This window comes from Oncorhynchus keta, chromosome 23 (assembly GCF_023373465.1).
Source record: "Oncorhynchus keta strain PuntledgeMale-10-30-2019 chromosome 23, Oket_V2, whole genome shotgun sequence".
In the NCBI taxonomy this organism is placed as follows: Eukaryota; Metazoa; Chordata; class Actinopteri; order Salmoniformes; family Salmonidae; genus Oncorhynchus; species Oncorhynchus keta.
The window spans coordinates 17218683-17236558 of NC_068443.1; the positions used below are offsets into that span (position 1 = coordinate 17218683).

General features: G+C 43.1%; 1 protein-coding gene across 1 annotated transcript; it reads left to right on the top strand.

Moving 5' to 3' along the window:
* Window positions 1-227: 227 nt before the first annotated feature.
* LOC127911008 (oocyte zinc finger protein XlCOF8.4-like) lies at window positions 228-15932 on the top strand. The gene is made up of 4 exons (XM_052476673.1): window positions 228-1246; window positions 13788-13888; window positions 14021-14135; window positions 14337-15932. The coding sequence occupies exons 1-4, from the start codon at window positions 1042-1044 to the stop codon at window positions 15443-15445; spliced, it is 1530 nt and encodes a 509-aa protein (XP_052332633.1). The 5' UTR covers window positions 228-1041; the 3' UTR covers window positions 15446-15932.
* The last annotated feature ends 1944 nt before the right edge of the window (window positions 15933-17876 follow it).

A 17876-nucleotide genomic window follows, 5' to 3' on the forward strand; every position in this document is an offset into this window, starting at 1 on the left:
TTGAAAGGCGCTATATAAATTAAAGTGATTACTATTATAGCTCATCTATTTATTCAATTACATTTTATTTATATAGCACTTTTCACAATTGTTTCATTCTGTCAAAGCAGCTTTGACAGAACGGTGGACAACATAAGAAGCAGAGTACAACGGCTAAGATTAAACCGTACTGAGCGTAGTAACGTTAAATAATAATGTAAGGCTTTAATAATAATTTATCATAGCTTTATACAGTGTGATGGACTTACTTTACACAATTTCACTCATATCTGCAGTGCATTTCAATTAAAAATGTAACCGTTTCATAATTACAGTACAACTGCGTTTTTGGAGATGTGAATTAAATATTTGAATTGTAATTGTGATGTTTCAGCGGAGCGGTGAGTGTGTAATTGTGCACTACTTACGCATTCAGGCGGTCTGCAATACTTTGCCACGCTTTTTCTCTTTGCTTTATCACTGTGGCGGTGTTGCCTTTCTTCTTAATTATATCTTTTACCTCCTCGTATGCCTCCATGAGGATTTGTGCTTCCGACGGGGAAAAGTACGCGGCTCTAGTTGCCATGGTAAATCAGTTAATCTGTGATCTGTGGCGGGGTCTATTTGAGTGAGCCGTGAGCGCGCACCTATCCAGGATTGGTTTCACCTGGTTTAATGAATCCGTGTCTGCTCATCCTGGCTTGGTCTTTGTGCAACCAATTAAGCCTGGACGCACATGTTTTGGCTTCATTGAGCTCAGCTTAGTCATTTATCCCGGATGTCTTAATTCTACTTTTGTGCAACAGGCCCCTGGTGTATACCTTGGTATTTACTGGCCAGTGCTAATACCACCAATTTTCTAGGGCTGTTGTAGTCTTATATTTACGGTAATAAATACTTACGTCACGAATTGAACGGAAGGGCGATTGCTCACACGTTACCCACTCACTACATTGTTGCCATTTATCAACATCTACGGATTGTTTTTTGCACATTATCTTGGACATTTTATATTATCTACTTGACATAGAGAATACACATCTGTAATTTGGGCAGGACAAGATGGCGAGCTGCAATTTTCAGGCGCAGTTGGTATCCATTATGGAGGTATTGGCTAAAGCAGCAGTAGCAGAAATAAACAAACGCGTAGATGATAGCTGTGCTGTTATACGTTTGGAAATGACCCAAAGCCAGCGAGATATTGATGTATTGAAAAGGAAGTGGCAAATGATGGAGAGCGAGCTGGAGAAGACGCGCAGACGAAAAGGTAGTTGTGTTATTATTCATGGTAAATTAATGTTGGAGAGTGGAGACCCCGACGTTGAATTTATTTGGATTCAACGTCGGGCATAAATGAGCTTTTGGATCAGGGAAGTTTCCTCTCACGACCTATAATGTTACCTTACAAGCTATAATTTTTAATAAAGTTATATTTGAACTTAATTTACCGGTTGCCCGTGCAGTTAGTCTATTTGCAGGTAGGAATGTGAGAAATATATCCACAGGAAAATATAATTAAATTAACATTTCATAGTGCTGGTTGTGTGTTCAGATTTATATCACCTGAAGTATGAGCTTAACGCCTCGATCACACTGACAGGGGTTTGCGTTTTCTACATTCATTTCCAATAGAATGCTACGTTTGCCTTGCAGTATTGCATTGCATTGTGTTCTATGTGGCGCATACCGTGGATTTATCAAAAGTATACACCAAATTGTATGCGTAGAAGACTTGACATAAATGGTAGCATAAAGTGAATGTTGAACTTTTGTTGCACACATCCAGATGATGATGCGTACCCTTTTGCGCAAAACTCTGTAGGTGTGATCAAGGTGTAATGGATGGTGAAATCCCTGAGAGGTTTCCTTCCTCTCATCAGCAACTGAGTTAGAAAGGACACCTACATCTTTGTAGTGACTGAGTGTATTGATACACCATCAAACGTGTAATTTAATAACTTCACCATGCTCAAATTGATATTCAATGTCTTTTTTTTTTTTTACCCATCTACCAATAGGTGCCATTCTTTGCTAGGCATTGGAAAACCTCCCTGTTTTTTGTGGTTCAATCTGTGTTTGAAATTTACTGCTCGACTGAGGGACCTTATAGATATTTGTATGTGTGGGGCACAGAGATGATGTAGTCATTCAAAAAAATCACGTTAAACACTATTATTGCACACAGAATGAGTCCATGTAACTTATTATGTGACTTGTTAAGCAAATGTCTACTCCTGACCTTATTTAGGCATGCCATAACACAGGTGTTGAATATAGGGTGTTGTGTGTGTGTGCCAGTGACACAACATCTCAGTATAATCCATTCAGGCTGTAACAATTTGTTTTGGAAAAAGTCAATGGTTGTGAATATTTTCTGTAGGCACTGTATGTACATCTAGGTAGGGGTAAAGTGACTAGGCTACAGGATAGATGATAGGCAGAGATGTAGCAGCAGCGTATGTGAAGCAGTAGCAGCATGGCAATTCAACTATAACAGAATGACACTTTGACTCATTTTACTATTTTACTTTGAAATGTATGTCAAACAAAAACCATTTGTTTCAAAGTTTAACAAACCATACAACTCTATGCACAAGGACTACTTTTAACAATTTCCACTGAAACATTTACAAAAACTAATTTAGTAGAAGAACTGATGCAATCTTAGTAATGGAATTACTGTAAAATCTCCCACATGTTTTTATGCGAACACATTTTCCCAAAACTCATTTTAATACTGTATCTGTTCTGAATTAAGATCAAAGGTGTCTGCAAAAGAATGGGGTGTCAGCTATGACATGCCACCTTGCGTTAGAAAAAAAAATATGATAACAGAATTACATCAAGGCTCCCTGATCTGTACCACACACAAATGCATCATTATGGATATGAATGTCATTCTCCTCATGTTTCACAAGTTTGGACATCACAAAAAAGTAGTGTACAATACAGCAGTGGAGTGCAGTGCGGTAGAGTGCAGTGCGGTAGAGTGCAGTGCGGTAGAGTGCAGTGCGGTAGAGTGCAGTGCGGTGCAGTGCGGTAGAGTGCAGTGCGGTAGAGTGCAGTGCGGTAGTGTTCAGTAACTACTTTTCCGGTGTCAGTTGGTTCTCAGTGGTTGAGGATGCTTGTTAAAGTAAATGGAAAAAGTTGGCTCATGGGTAGGTGTCAGTAAGAGCTAGGAGAGGTGACATTAACTGGAGAGTGAGAAAGTCAGAGAGAGAGATGGGTTGTCCAGACTCATACACTCTTGTTTTGACCACCAGACAACAGACAACAGAAAGACAAAGAAAACAGTTATGAGCTGAAAGTAACAGTATGCCAGTGGAAGGGAGGACAGTAAGCAGGTGACACAACTGGTTTGTGACTATTATGATTTCTCATTTTAGCCAATTCAGTTGCAGTTATTCCATTACTGTATTTTTGGGGGGTGGAGGAATTAAGAGTATTAATCACATAATAATTCTAAAACAAAATTGATATCAGTAAAATAACAGGTCTACCATTACTTGTTACTTCTGTGAACGTTCATTATTCTCCCTCGTGAGGGAGAGAGATATTAGAACATGTCTTAAAGATGTATGGTTTCTTGGAAACGGAATTACACATCACAAGGCAATATCTCTTAACTTACAGAAGGTAAACTATTTCTCAAACTAATTCTGTGTTGATATTGGTTGGCAGGGGTCTTTACATCAACATTGTGTTTTGATGTATTTCTAATACCTTATAAGACTTTCTGGTAGTTGTTTTCTAAGATCCCATTTTTTTGTTTGTTATCCAGAAATCAAAGCCTTTACCTATGCCTCATTTTTAAGATGGAAAATGGTTGAAAATTGTATATTTGCCTTCATTTCACAAAATATAGGCTAGTAGCTTTCATCTGACACCCAATTCGATATGCTCCTATGAACTTTACGTGTGTGTGTGTGTGTATGTGTGTGTGCTAGAGGTCGACTGATTATGATTTTTCAAAGCCGATACCAATTAATCGGACGATTTTATAAAAAAAAATATTAAAAAAATGTATTTATGTATATATATACAGTGGGGCAAAAATGTATTTCCAAAATGTATTTCCATTTCCAAATGTAAATCCATTTAAAAAGATGAGAGGCCTGTAATTTTCATCATAGGTACACTTCAACTATGACAGACAAAATGAGAAAAAAAATCCAGAAAATCACATTGTAGGATTTATGTATATGTATATTGGCCCATTCCTCCATGCAGATTCCTGTAGAGCAGTGATGTTTTGGGGCTGTTGCTGGGCAACACAGACTTTCAACTCCCTCCAAAGATTTTCTATGGGGTTGAGATCTGGAGACTGGCTAGGCCACTCCAGCACCTTGAAATGCTTCTTACGAAGCCACTCCTTCGTTGCCCGGGCGGTGTGTTTGGGATCATTGTCATGCTGAAAGACCCAGCCACGTTTCATCTTCAATGCCCTTGCTGATGGAAGCAGACTTTTCAGAGCCCAGCACAAATCCAGGGGATTATTCTGCCCTGAAGATGGAGTTTGTGTCTTAATAACTAACCCAGGTAATGTCCTTTTTTTCTTTCCTTTTATCTAGGACATATTAAAGTGTTTGTTTGTTTTACTGTCTGTTACCTCCTTAACCAGCTCAACTCACAGGTCAAGCTTTTGAGATGCCCTTCGCTGTCGAATAGGATATCTCCGCTCCTCCTGGGCTTCCTGTGGTGGGCCAGGTTCGGGTGGAAGGTCAGGCTCTGTCTCTCCCGTACGTCCACAGTCAGGAGAATAGTCCTGGGGGTCGTTATTGTTCTTGTTCTCTCGGCATGTCCGCTGGTGCGTTGGACTGTAGCAGATGATCCACATGAACGTTGACCTGCCGATGACCAATTTGGACTTGGTAAGTCAAAGGTCCTCTGCGTGTCTGAAATGACGTACCATCACTCTCTCTTCCTCTTTGAATTCTCTGACAGTCTTCTCTGAGTGTCTGTCATGAGCTTTCTTCTGCTGTAGCTGGTGCTTTGCCACAGTGCTTGACAAGTCTGGTTTCAACAATGTCAGGCGGGTACGTGGTTGGCGTTTCAGAAACAGTTCAGCTGGTGTACATTCCGTTACTGTGTGTGGTGTGTTACGGTAAGTAAACAGGAACCGGGGAAGCCTTTGGTGGGTGGGAACAGACTGAACCTCTAGTCTAGTCCAGGCCTTCTTAAAGGTTTGCATGGCTCTCTCTGCTGCTCCATTTGATTGCGGATGGTAAAGATGGTGACAGGATGTGCATTACTCCGTTGTTCTTGAGAAACATTTCAAAATCGTTTGACGTGAGCAGAGGGCCATTGTCCGATACGAGCTTCTTGACTAGTCCAAAGGATGCAAACAGGTGTCTGAGAAGATTGATGGTCTTCTCAGCTGTGGTCAGTTGAGTAGGAAACACTTCCATCCACTTGGAATGGACATCGATGACAACAAGGAAATGTTGCTTGTCAATTTCGGCGTAAACCACATGGATGCGTTCCCAGGGTGGAGCAGCCCAGGACCATGGATGAAGAGGTGCAGCAGCAGACTTGTTGCGAACAGCTTCACAAGGTGAGCAGTGGCCTACATGCTGTTGAATGTCCTGATCCAGTCCAGGCCACCACAGATAACTGCGAGTGAGTGCTTTCATTCGAGTGATCCCTGGATGTCCCTCATGCAGGTCAGATAGCAGTCTCTGGAATTTGTGAGGTACCACCACCCTTGATCCCCACAGAACACACCCTTGATCAGTGGACAACTGGTCTTTCTTGTTGATGAATGGACGAAGGTTATCGTCATTTACGAAGGTTGGCCAACCGCCTAATGTTAAGTCCAAGACTTTGGAAAGCACTGAGTCTTTCCTTGTTTCCTCTGCTATGTCAGAAGCAGATATGGGCAGTTCATCAATGAGAGAGCTCTGGAAGACTGCTCTATCATCTTCACTGTCAGAGTCACTATTGCACGGTAGTCTCGATAGTGCATCGGTATTTGCGTGATCACTGGATCGTCTGTACTCAATCTCGTAGTCGTAGGCTAACAATATCAGAGCCCAACGTTTCATTCGAAGTGCAGGAAGGGTTGGTATAGCTGATTTTGGTCCAAGGATGGCCAACAGAGGCTTGTGTCAGCAGTTGGAACTTCCTTACGTAGAGGTATTTGTGAAACTTATTCACTGCGAATATTATGCTCAGGGCTTCCTTCTCAATTTGAGCATAATTTTTCTCACTTGGTGACAGAGTCATGTGTGAGATGACTGCTCCTACTCCGTATGGAGATGCATCACACGCAAGTCTCGACTTCATCTCTGTGTTGTAGTGGGCAAGCCACTTGCTCTTTAGCAGACGCTGTTTGCAAGTCTTGAATGCTTCTTCGCATTGTGGGGACCAATTCCACTTTGTATCGGCCTGCAGCAGTTGGTGAAGCGGATGCAACAATGTGGGCAAGTTTGCCACAAACTTTCCGTAATAGTTCAGGAGCCCCAAAAATGACCTCAGCTCTGAGATATTTGTGGGTGCTGGTGCGTTTACGATTGCTTCCACCTTGCTGTTGGTTGGGTGCAGGCCTTGTGCATCAATCTTGTATCCGAGATACTCCACTAAGTCCTGGAGGAACTCACACTTGCTGCGTTTCATTCTCACTCCATATTTCTCCAGTCTTGACATAACTTTGTTCAGCACTACAAGGTGCTCTCCAATGGTTGGTGCTGACACGAGGATGTTGTCCATGAAGTACACAACATGGTCTATACCGTCCAAGATCTGATCCATTGTGTGTTGGAATATCGCTGGAGCTGTCGAGATTCCATAGGCCAAGCGATTGAATCTGAATAGCCCCTTGTGTGTATTGATGGTCAGATACTGTTCTGACTCCGGATCCAGCTTTTAGTTGCTGATAAGCGAATGCCAGGTCCAGCTTACTGAAAACCTTCCCACCAGCTAGAGTGGCAAACAGATTTTCAGCGTTTGGTAGTGGATATTCCTCTGGTAGTATGCAGCGATTTACTGTGACCTTGTAGTCACCGCACATTCTGACGGTCTTGTCTTTCTTTGGAACTACAACAATCGGAGCAGCCCAGTTGCTCCTCGCTACTTTCGTGATTATGTTATTCTTCTGTAGGCGGTCCAGTTCCTTCTCTACTGCTTCCTTAAGAGCATAGGAAACCGGACGTGGTTTGTGAAAAAGAGGCTTGGTTCCTTCTTGCACTCTGACTTTTGCTGTGAAGTCGTGTATTTCACCGTAGCCATCTTTGAAAAGTTCTTTGTGCGTCTCCAGCATGTTAGTGAGTGTAGCCTCACTGGTTTGTCATTCACTCACTGGTTTGTCATTTCTCAGACTGAAGATTTCTCCCCAGTTTAACTTGATCTTTTGTGGCCAGTTTCTACCTAGCAAGGCAGATTTTTTTTTTTTTCTCCTGTAACAATGACAAGCGGTAGCGTCCACTCCTTTTCCTCATACCGGACTGGATCTGCCCTAACACAGGAATAGTGTCACCAGTGTATGAAGAAAGGCGGATGGACACAGGCTGAAGAGGGCACTCTTTCAGTTTTTCTTTGTAGAGTCTCTCTGGAACCAGAGATACAGATGCTCAGGTGTCCAGCTGCATTTTTACTGGTTTTCCCGCTAACTCCATGTTGAGAGATTCCATCTTTTTATTGTTGAGCTGTGTACACTGAACAGTTCCAATACTGTTTCAGTTGTACCTTCCTCTTCTTGTGCTGCGTCTGACAGTGTGCGCTCTTGCTGTGCGTTTTGAGGCCTTACACACTCTGTAAATGTCCAGCCTTTCCACAATTGTGGCACTTTTCATTTTGGAATCGACATTCACTGTGCTGATGATTATCTCCCCCACATCTGTAGCAACTTGGCTTAGACCTTTGAGATGTGGGCTGCTTTGTTCTTGTGTAACCTTGAGGACGGGACTGAAAAAAGTGACTTTCACTTATTCCTTGTATTCCTTCATTTTCATCTAATTCTAATTCTTCACTTCAGAAGTTTCTGCAATTACTTCATTCACTGCACTCATTTGTAATAATGTACACACCGTGTTACATTCCTTCTTCCTTTTTTTTCTTGACAATATTTCTCCACTGAGATCGCCTAATTTCAATGGGTTCAATTACAGTTTTTTTTATTTAACCACCAGAGGGCAGTGTCGCTATTCTGGACTCCAATAGTCTTGCTACTTGGCAGCTCCTGAATACTGTACTAGCAGTGCTAGCAGTCCTTAGCCTTCTCTACTGGTGAAAGAAAATAAAAAATAACTGCAGAAATACATAATTATTTTGAGTTTCATTACTCACGCAACATTCTTCCCTTCAAGCAATGTCCGTTTATGTAGTTTAATCACCTCGTCGCCACTGTAATATTTGTGTTGTGGAGAAATGACCAGGCAGGAGACGGGAGTACAGTTTTTGTTTAGTTAAAACCCCTCGTGCTCTACAGTTCCCGGCACCCCAGTGCGCATGTGCATTTCGTATTAGGTGTAGTAACGGAACACTGCCGCAATGCATTACTGCTTAGTAACAGCACAGTAACTAATATAAACAGATGTAGATCCCAGCTAGTACAATCCTAGTGAGATATCGTGTATCAAAACGCCGAGGCGGTTTAAGCCTGCACGAAACACAGTCCTTATTTGAAGTAGATCAAGACATTCTCTATGGAAGACATGAACGGTAAAATAACGAAAGAACCCCTTTCAAGTTCAGCCGCAAGTTATTACAGGAATTATAACGCGTCGACTATTTCTCTCTAAACTATATACCTTTGACTATTACGAGCCTGCTGCTGCCTACCAACCCTCGGACTTCTCTATCAAGTATCAAATCATAGACTGTACTATAATAAACAGACAGCAATGCGAGCCTTAGGTCAAATCCGGAAACTATCATCTCGAAAACAAAACCTTTATTCCGTTCCGTATTTTATCTAACGGGTAGCATCCATGAGTCTAAATATTCCTGTTACATTGCACAACCTTCAATGTTATGCCATAATTACGTAAAATTCTGGCAAATTAGTTCGTAAAGAGCCAGGCAGCCCAAACTGTTGCAAATATCCTGACTCTGCGTGCAATGAACGCAAGAGGTGACACAATTTTACCTGGTTAATATTGCCTGATAACCTGGATTTCTTTTAGCTAAATATGCAGGTTTAAAAATCTATACTTGTGTATTGATTTTAAGAAAGGCATTGATGTTTATGGTTAAGTACACATTGGAGCAACGACAGTCGTTGATTGATTGTTTTTTATAAGATAAGTTTAATGCTTGCTAGCAACTTACCTTGGCTTACTGCATTCGCGTAACAGGCAGGCTCCTCGTGGAGTGCAATGTAATCAGGTGGTTAGAGCGTTGGACTGTAAGGTTGCAAGATTGAATCCCCCGAGCTGACAGGGTAAAAATCTGTCGTTCTGCCTCCTAGACCGTCATTGAAAATAAGAATGTGTTCTTAACTGACTTGCCTAGTTAAATAAAATTGGCAAAATCGGCGCCCAAAAATACCGATTTCCGATTGTTATGAAAATTGAAATCGTCCCTAATTCATCGGCCATTCCGATTAATCGGTCGACCTCAAGTGTGTGCGTGCATGCATTCGCGCGCATAGAGTCAATGCAAGATGGTTAGTTAAAGATTCAATGCAGGTAGTTTGGGTAGCCATTTTATTAGCTATTTAGCAGCCTTGTTTTGCAGTCTTATTGGTTCGTGGGAGAAGCTGTTCAGGGTCCTGTTGGTTCCAGACTTGGTGACCTGGTACCGTTTGCCATGCGGTCTATGGCTATGGTGACTGGATTCTTCCTCTGACACCGCCTGGTATAAGGTCCTGGATGGCAGGGAGCTCGACCCCAGTACTCACCACCCTCAATAGCGGCTTGCGGTCGGGCCCCTTGCAGTTGCCATACCAAGCAGTGATGGATCCAGTCATGATGCTCTCAATGGTGCAGCTGTAGAATCTTTTGAGGATCTGAGGGCCCATCCTTCCTAAGGGGGAGGAGGCGCTGTCATGTCCTCTTCACAACTATGTGTGTGTGTGTGTGTGTGTGTGTGGATCATGTTAATTCCTAGTTGATGTGAACACTGAGGAACTTGAAGCGCTCGCTCCTTTGTTTCTTGTAGTCAAAAATAATTGCTGACGTTAAAGGAGAGGTTTCTGTCTTTGCACCACACTACCAGGTCTCGTCGTCGGTGATCAGTCCTACCACCGTTGTTTTCAGCAAATTGATGGTGTTGGAGTCGTGCACCGCCACGCAATGGTGAGTGAACAGGGAGTACAGGAGGGGAGCCATGACCAGCCTTTCAAACAATTTATTTGCTATAGATGTGAATGCTTCGAAGCGATAGTAATTTAGGCAGGTTACCTTGGCGTTCTTGGGAACGGGGACAGTGGTGGTCTGATTGAAACAGGTTGTTATTACAGACCGGCTGGTCAGCGCATGGTCTGAGTACTCGTCCTGCTATTCCATCTGGCCCCAGCCATGCGAATGTTAATCTGTTTTAAAGGTCTTACTCACATTGGCTACAGAGAGCAAGATCACTTCTGTGATCCGGAACACCTGGTGCTCTCATGCATGGTTCAGTGTCAAGCATGGTTCAGTTTCCCTGCATTAAAATCAGCGGCCACAAGACACGCCGCCTCTGAATGTGCATTTTCTTGTTTGCTTATGGCCCTATACAGCTTGTTGCGTGTGGTCTTAGTGCCAGCATCTGTTGGCACTAAGAGAAATATAGTACATATTATGGTCTGCAGCTTATCAGGAGGTATTCTAAGTCATGCGAGCAACAACTCAACACTTCCTTAACATTAAAGGTCACTCACCAGCTGTTGTTAACAAAGAGACACCCACCTCCTCCCTTCGCCTTACCTGAATCTGCCATCTGGGCTTGATGATGCATGGAAAAACCAGCGAGATGTAAATTCGGCAAAAAAAGAAACGTCCCCTTTTCAGACCCTGTCTTCCAAAGATAATTTGTAAAAATCCAAATAACTTCACAGATCTTCATTGTAAATGGTTTAAACACTGTTTCCCATACTTGTTCAATGAACCATAAATAATTAATGAACATGCACCTGTGGAATGGTCATTAAGACACTAACAGCTTACAGATGGTAGGCAATTAAGGTCACAGTTATGAACTTAGGACAGTAAAAGAGGCCTTTCTACTGACTCTGAAAAACACCAAAAGAAAGATGCCCAGGGTCCCTGCTAATCTGCGCGAACATGCCGAAAGCATGTTGCAAGGAGGCATGAGGACTGCAGATGTGGCCAGGGCAATACATTGCAACCTCTGTACTGTGCGCCTAAGACGGCGCTTCAGGGAGACAAGACGGACAGCTGATTATCCTCGCAGTGGCAGACCACGTGTAACAACACCTGCACAGGATCGGTACATCCGAACCTCACACCTGCGGGACAGGTACAGGATGGCAACAACAACTGCCCGAGTTACACCAGGAACGCACAATCCCTCCACCAGTGCTCAGACTGTCCGCAATAGGCTGAGAGAGGCTGTACTGAGGGCTTGTAGGCCCGTTGTAAGGCAGGTCCTCACCAGACATCACAGACAACAGCGTCGCCTATGGGTACAAACCCACCGTCCCTGGACCAGACAGGACTGGCAAAAAAAGCTTTCACTGACAAGTTGCGGTTTTGTCTCACCGGGGGTGATGGTCGGATTTGCGTTTATGGTCGAAGGAATGAGCGTTTCACCGAGGCCTGTACTCTGGAGAGGGATCGATTTGGAAGTGGAGGGTCCGTCATGGTCTGGGGCGGTGTGTCACAGCATCATTGGACTGAGCTTGTCATTGCAGGCAATCTCAATGCTGTGCGTTACAGGGAATACATCCTCCTCCCTCATGTGGTACCCTTCCTGCAGGCTCATCCTGACATGACCCTCCAGCATGACAATGCCATGAGCCATACTGCTTGTTCTAGGGCGCTAGCCCTAGTAAGGGCTAGGGCCATTCCCCCCAGAAATGTCCGGGAACTTGCAGGTGTCTTGGTGGAAGAGTGGGGAAACAACTCACAGCAAGAACTGGCAAATCTGGTGCAGTCTTTGAGGAGATGCACTGCAGTACTTAGTATCTGGTGTGGCCAACAGCTGCATTGACTGTCTCAGTTGTTGAATCTTGTTGTTCATACAAATATTACACATGTTAAGTTTGCTGAAAATAAACGCAATTGACAGTGAGAGGACGTTTCTTTTTTGCTGAGTTCATGTCCATGTCCTCGTTCAACCACGGCTCTTGAGAAACATAGGATATTACAATTTTTCAGGTCCTGTTGATTGGATTTGAAAAGTGTAATTATGCTTTCCTGTGGGTTATATTGTCTCACATTCCTATACTATAAATACAACAGTACGTGGACACCCCTTCAAATTAGTGTATTCTGCAATTTCAACCACACCTGTTGCTGACAGGTGTATAAAATCGAGCACATAGCCATGCAATTGCCATAGACAAACATTGGCAAGTAGAATGGCCTTAATGAACAGCTTGGTGACTTTCAACGTGGCACCCTCATAGGATGCCACCTTTCCAACAAGTCAATTTGTCAAATGTCTGCCTTGCTAGAGCTGTGCCGGTCAACTGTAAGTGCTGTTATTGTGAAGTGGAAACGTCTAGGAGCAACAACGCCAAGCGGTAGACCACACAAGCTCACAGATCGGGAGTGCTGAAGCGAGCATCGCGTAAAAATTGTCTGTCCTCAGTTGTAACACTCACGACCGAGTTCGAAACTGCCTCTGGAAGCAACGTGAGCACAATAACTGTTTGTCGGGAGCTTCATGAAATTAGTTTCCATGGACGAGCAGCCACACACAATCCTAAGATTACCATGCGCAATGCCAAGCGTCGGCTGGAGTGGCATGAAGCTCGCCACCGTTGGACTCTGGAGCAATGGAAACATGTTCTCTGGAGTGAGAAATCACGCTTCACCATCTAGCAGTTCGACGGATGCCAGGAGAACGCTACCTGCCCAAATGCATAGTGCCAACTGTAAAGTTTGGTGAAGGAGGAATAATGGTCTGGGGCTGTTTTTCATGGTTCAGCTAGGCCCCTGAGTTCCAGTGAAGGGAAATATTAACACTACAGCATACAATGACATTCTAGTAAGTCGCTCTGGATAAGAGCGTCTGCTAAATGACTTAAATGTAAATGTAAATGTAGATGATTCTGTGTTTCCAACAGTTTGGGGAAGGCCCTTTCCTGTTTCAGAATGACAATGCCTCCGTGCTCAAAGGGAGGTCCATACAGAAATAGTATGAGATCGGTGTGGAATATCTTGTCTTGCCTGCACAGAGCCCTGACCTCAACCCCATCGAACATCTTTGGGATGAATTAGAATGCAGTCTGCGAGCTAGGCCTTATTGCCCAACATCAGTGTCCAAATATCACAAATATTCTTGTGGCTGAGTGGAAGCAAGTCCTTGCAGCAATGTTCCAACATCTGGTTGGAACATTGCTGAAAGCCTTCCCAGAAGAGTGGAGGCTGTTGTAGCAGCCAAGGGGGACCAATTCCATATTAATACCCATGATTTTGGAATGAGTTGTTCGACGAGCAGGTGTCCACATACTTTTGGTCATGTAATGTACCTGCAAAAGGAACAAATACACCGACAACCAGTAAAGTAAGTTAAACTATTGTTTTATTTGACATTCTGGCTTGTAGACGTCGTGAGAGAACTTTCCTGCTCTATTTCTATGAAATTCAACATCGGGTCTCCAGGCTAGTAAATTGATTGGATATGGGAAACCCAAATGTGTGAATAGCTCTAATATTTGACTGAATACAATTATTTTCTCGCTTTTTACTCTATGGCATCAGAGAGATCTTCATATCCAGTCAAAATTGTTTTGAATAAGCAGAGGAGTAGCTCACAGTGCAGAGACGAAGACCTGGCTGTTGAAGAGGACTCTCAACCCCAGGTGTGATACAACAACTAAGATCAATTCTGATATTGGCTTATCAGGAGATTTTATCGCTTTTGTGTGATTACTGAGTATGAAAAGGGTTAGATATGCTGTGTGTCCAGAGTATTAACCTCAGTCCCCTGTTAGTCTACCGATGTGGAGCAGGGAGTGAAGACTGAACTCATACTGATCAAAGATGAGGAGACAGCAGAGGACGTGTGGAAGACTGACCCTCAGGAAGAGCTCAGGATCATTGGAGAGGGTGGGTGTGACCATAAGGGGTACTGCTCTGTCTGTCTATGGAAGACTGTGGGTGTGGTGGTATGCACATTCCAAATTACATTGGTGTTTTATGTTCTGGCATATGTAGCGCACGTACACACAATCAGCTCTAAAGCAGTCATGTTTTGCTCTTAAGGGTCTTTTTGTAATGTTTATTTTATGTTTATCCCCATATCTTTAGAATCTGGTTCCAAGCCTGGGAAACCACCATCCTTTGAGCAACGGCACTGTGATGAGGACTTCATCACACAACCCAATATATCTCCCAGAGACTCCGTGGAACATTACCCAAATTCTGATCGTCCAGAGGAACCAGGAACAACCCGGCTCACATCTACAGAGGTGTTCAGTACAGAGCAGCACCGGCCGGACGAGGACAACGACTCACTAGACCTAGTGATGGTGAAGGATGAGGAGCTGGATCAGACCACGGCCCTGGCAGGACCTGACCAGTTTGTCATGGATGAGACTGATGGTCAGCTGTGGACCTCTGTGGATCCAGGCAGAGACACTGACCCTGTCTGCCACCCAGATTTCTCCTTTCATTCCACAGAAGAGTACTCTCAGAATATCTCAATTTACCCATCTCATAGTGGGCTGCCATCTGTTCCTACTATGACAGATGAAGTGGGGCCATCGCTTCACTCTTCTATATGGAAACCACATGCTAACATGTTCAGTGCAGCAAAACACATGACAAGACATGTCAGGACATTGGCTGATGAGACTAGACAACAGATGCCAGAGGGACAGAGCAGCGAGACGCTGAACTCAAATAATGATGGAAATAGTTTAGCTCTACAGCCAAGGAAGCATCAATACAGGGCTTCAGAAGCAACAGTGAGATTGAGTGAGTGCATGACAGGGTCAAACATGGCCACCACCTCCACCTTCTCTGGATACAGCCTGAGTCACAGTAGTTTTAACATGGTGAAGAGAATGAGGACTCAGTGGAGGTCGGGCGGCACCACCGAGAGGCGTTTCAGCTGCACCTTCTGTGGGAAGAGCTTCCAGCGTCTCTGCCAGCTCAAAGTACACCTCCGGAGTCACACCGGAGAGAAACCGTACACCTGCGAACAGTGTGGCAGGAGTTTTACCAAGCAGTGCAACTTGATCAGACATGCTGTGGTCCACAGTGGGGAGAAGCCCTTCGAGTGCACACAGTGTGGGAAGTGCTTCACCCAGCGTTCCAATATGACATCACATCAGAGAACTCACATAGGAGAGAGTCCAGTGTCTCCATGCGTAGCACCTGCATACTCTGGGGATCCACACACAAGTTTAATGTAGTCTCAGAACAGACGGAACATAATTGCGTTATGCTTCGGAAACACTTTCTATGTTAATTTTGGTTTAGAAGGTATTTTGAGAAATGTTGACAACCTTTTCCTCCTCATTGATTTGTGAAATGGTTTTCATGTTTCACTGTTCACGGATCCTCACTTTTTTTAATAACCTTTTTATTTACATCTAACATTTTATATCTACCACAAAATCATAAAACCATATTATATTCAAGCAAATGTATTTAATGAAAGAGTCCATCTGTGCTTTTAGATGAATAATATGTAGGAATAATTTAGTCTGTATTGTCTAGGTAGTGTCTGACTATCTGGAATGTCACGTCTTTCCAGAAGGGACAGTCTCATATCAGGTCAGGTTAATAACTCAATTCAACTTGATTTTCAGTTAGGTTTGGAAATTACTCTGCTGCCCCAAAGTGTTAAGTTCCTGTATGTATTTTCAAAACGAGGCAATAAAATATCTGTTTGTGTAATAGGCTATACATGTTTATACAACTTTATATTTTACATCTGGAAACTACACTTACTGTGTACATTGTCTAAACTGACACCACTGGGCCTGTATGAAACTGGTCATCTGAATCAAGGTTCATTAGATGCTGTAGATGGCTAAATAGAGAAGAGAAAAAGATTTATATGATTAGTAGTTTCAAAGATTTACCTCTTCATTGATTTGCCTATCAACAGGGGCGGAGATAATGGAGTGAGCAGGAAGTCAACAAATTTAGTGATTTCGTACTTCATCGCTTGTGTGTACCTGTGTAGAGTCAAGGTAGGAACAGTCTTATATCTCCTTACTCTTTCTTATTTATTGTTCTTACATCAGTCATCCCGAAACTCGAAAGGTGTAACAGTGACCATGTGTTAAGGGTGGAATGGTAGGGGTCAGGGGTATGGAGAGGTGGGGTCAGGCTCAGAGGCTTCATGTTCTACGACAGGCCTGCAGGCACAACGATGTGCAATTCAATTGACTTCCACTGTAGTGAGATGGCTGCAAGAGGCAGGGAGAAGAGGGCCTCAGAACAGCCAGAGCTGTGGTTTGGGGTGTCGGGGTGTCCATCAGCATACTCATACACATTTTGATACATATTGTGTAAACAAATAATGTGTACACACATTGTTATATGAATAATTTATTAACTGTACTGTAATTTGTGTCCTGTCTCCAGAGTTGGTTGTGTGTGGAGATTCCAAGGGAAACGTGGTTCAAGCAGCCACCAAACATCAACTCCTGGAGCAGCAAGAAACCTGTAAGAGCTCTCCCTTTTCCTCTGATGAAACTGATGGCTTTTTTCGATGATGATGAATATTATTTTGGATGGATTTTTCCCTAGGCACAGGATCAGTGTACTGTGACTCGCCAACAGCACGATGGTGATCTCGAAGTCCCATGACAGAACTGTCAAAATGTGGGACAGAAACACCAAGAAACAGGTGGATGTTATTCTAACTAAATGTTCACGCACTCAAATAATTTCTCAAAGAATGGATGAATAGTCACAGCAATATACTGTTTATGTTTGTATGCTTACACTATCTGCATCTCTGTACAGGCAGTGGTGGAAAAAGTACTCTATTGTCATACTTGAGTAAAAGTAAAGATACCTTTTTAATATAAAATGACTAGTCACGCAGTGAAATACGACTTGAGAAGTCTAAAAGTATTTGGTTTTAAATATACTTAAGTATCAAAAGTAAATGGAATTGCTCAAATGTACTTAAGTATCAAAAGTATAAACCATTTCAAATTTCTTATATTAAACAAACCAGGTGTCAACATTCTATTTGATTTATTTATTGGCGGATAGCCAGGAGAACACTCCAAAAGTCAGACATAATTTACAAACAAAGCATTTGTTTTTAGTGAGTCCGCCAGATCAGAGGCAGTAGGGATGACCAGGGATGATCGCTTGATAAGTTGTGAAATGGACCATTTTCCTGTCAAAATGTAACGAGTACTTTTGGGTGTCTGGGAAAATGTATTGAGTAAAAAGTACATTATTTTCTTTAGGAATGTAGTGAAGTAACAGTTGGCAAAAAATATAAATAGTAAAGTACAGATACCCCAAAAACCTGAAGTAGTACTTTAAAGTATTTTTACTTAAGTACTTTGTGTGTGTGTGTGCTTACGCTATTTCGCTGTGCTACTGTACGGGTGGGTTGGTTTGTGTGTGCGGGTCCTGTTCTGGTCTTGGAGGTGAACCCACACTGCTCCAGTGAACTGGTGTGTGGCGATGCACTGGGCCAGCTCTACTTCCTCTCCTGGAGAGAATAACTACCCAGTGTACACACAGTAATTGTATACACACACTGCTGTATACACACACTGCTCCATACACACACATAGCCCTAATTAACTTACTCTCTCACAGATATATCAGTACTGCTGTACTGTTATGCATATTCTCTCATGCAGC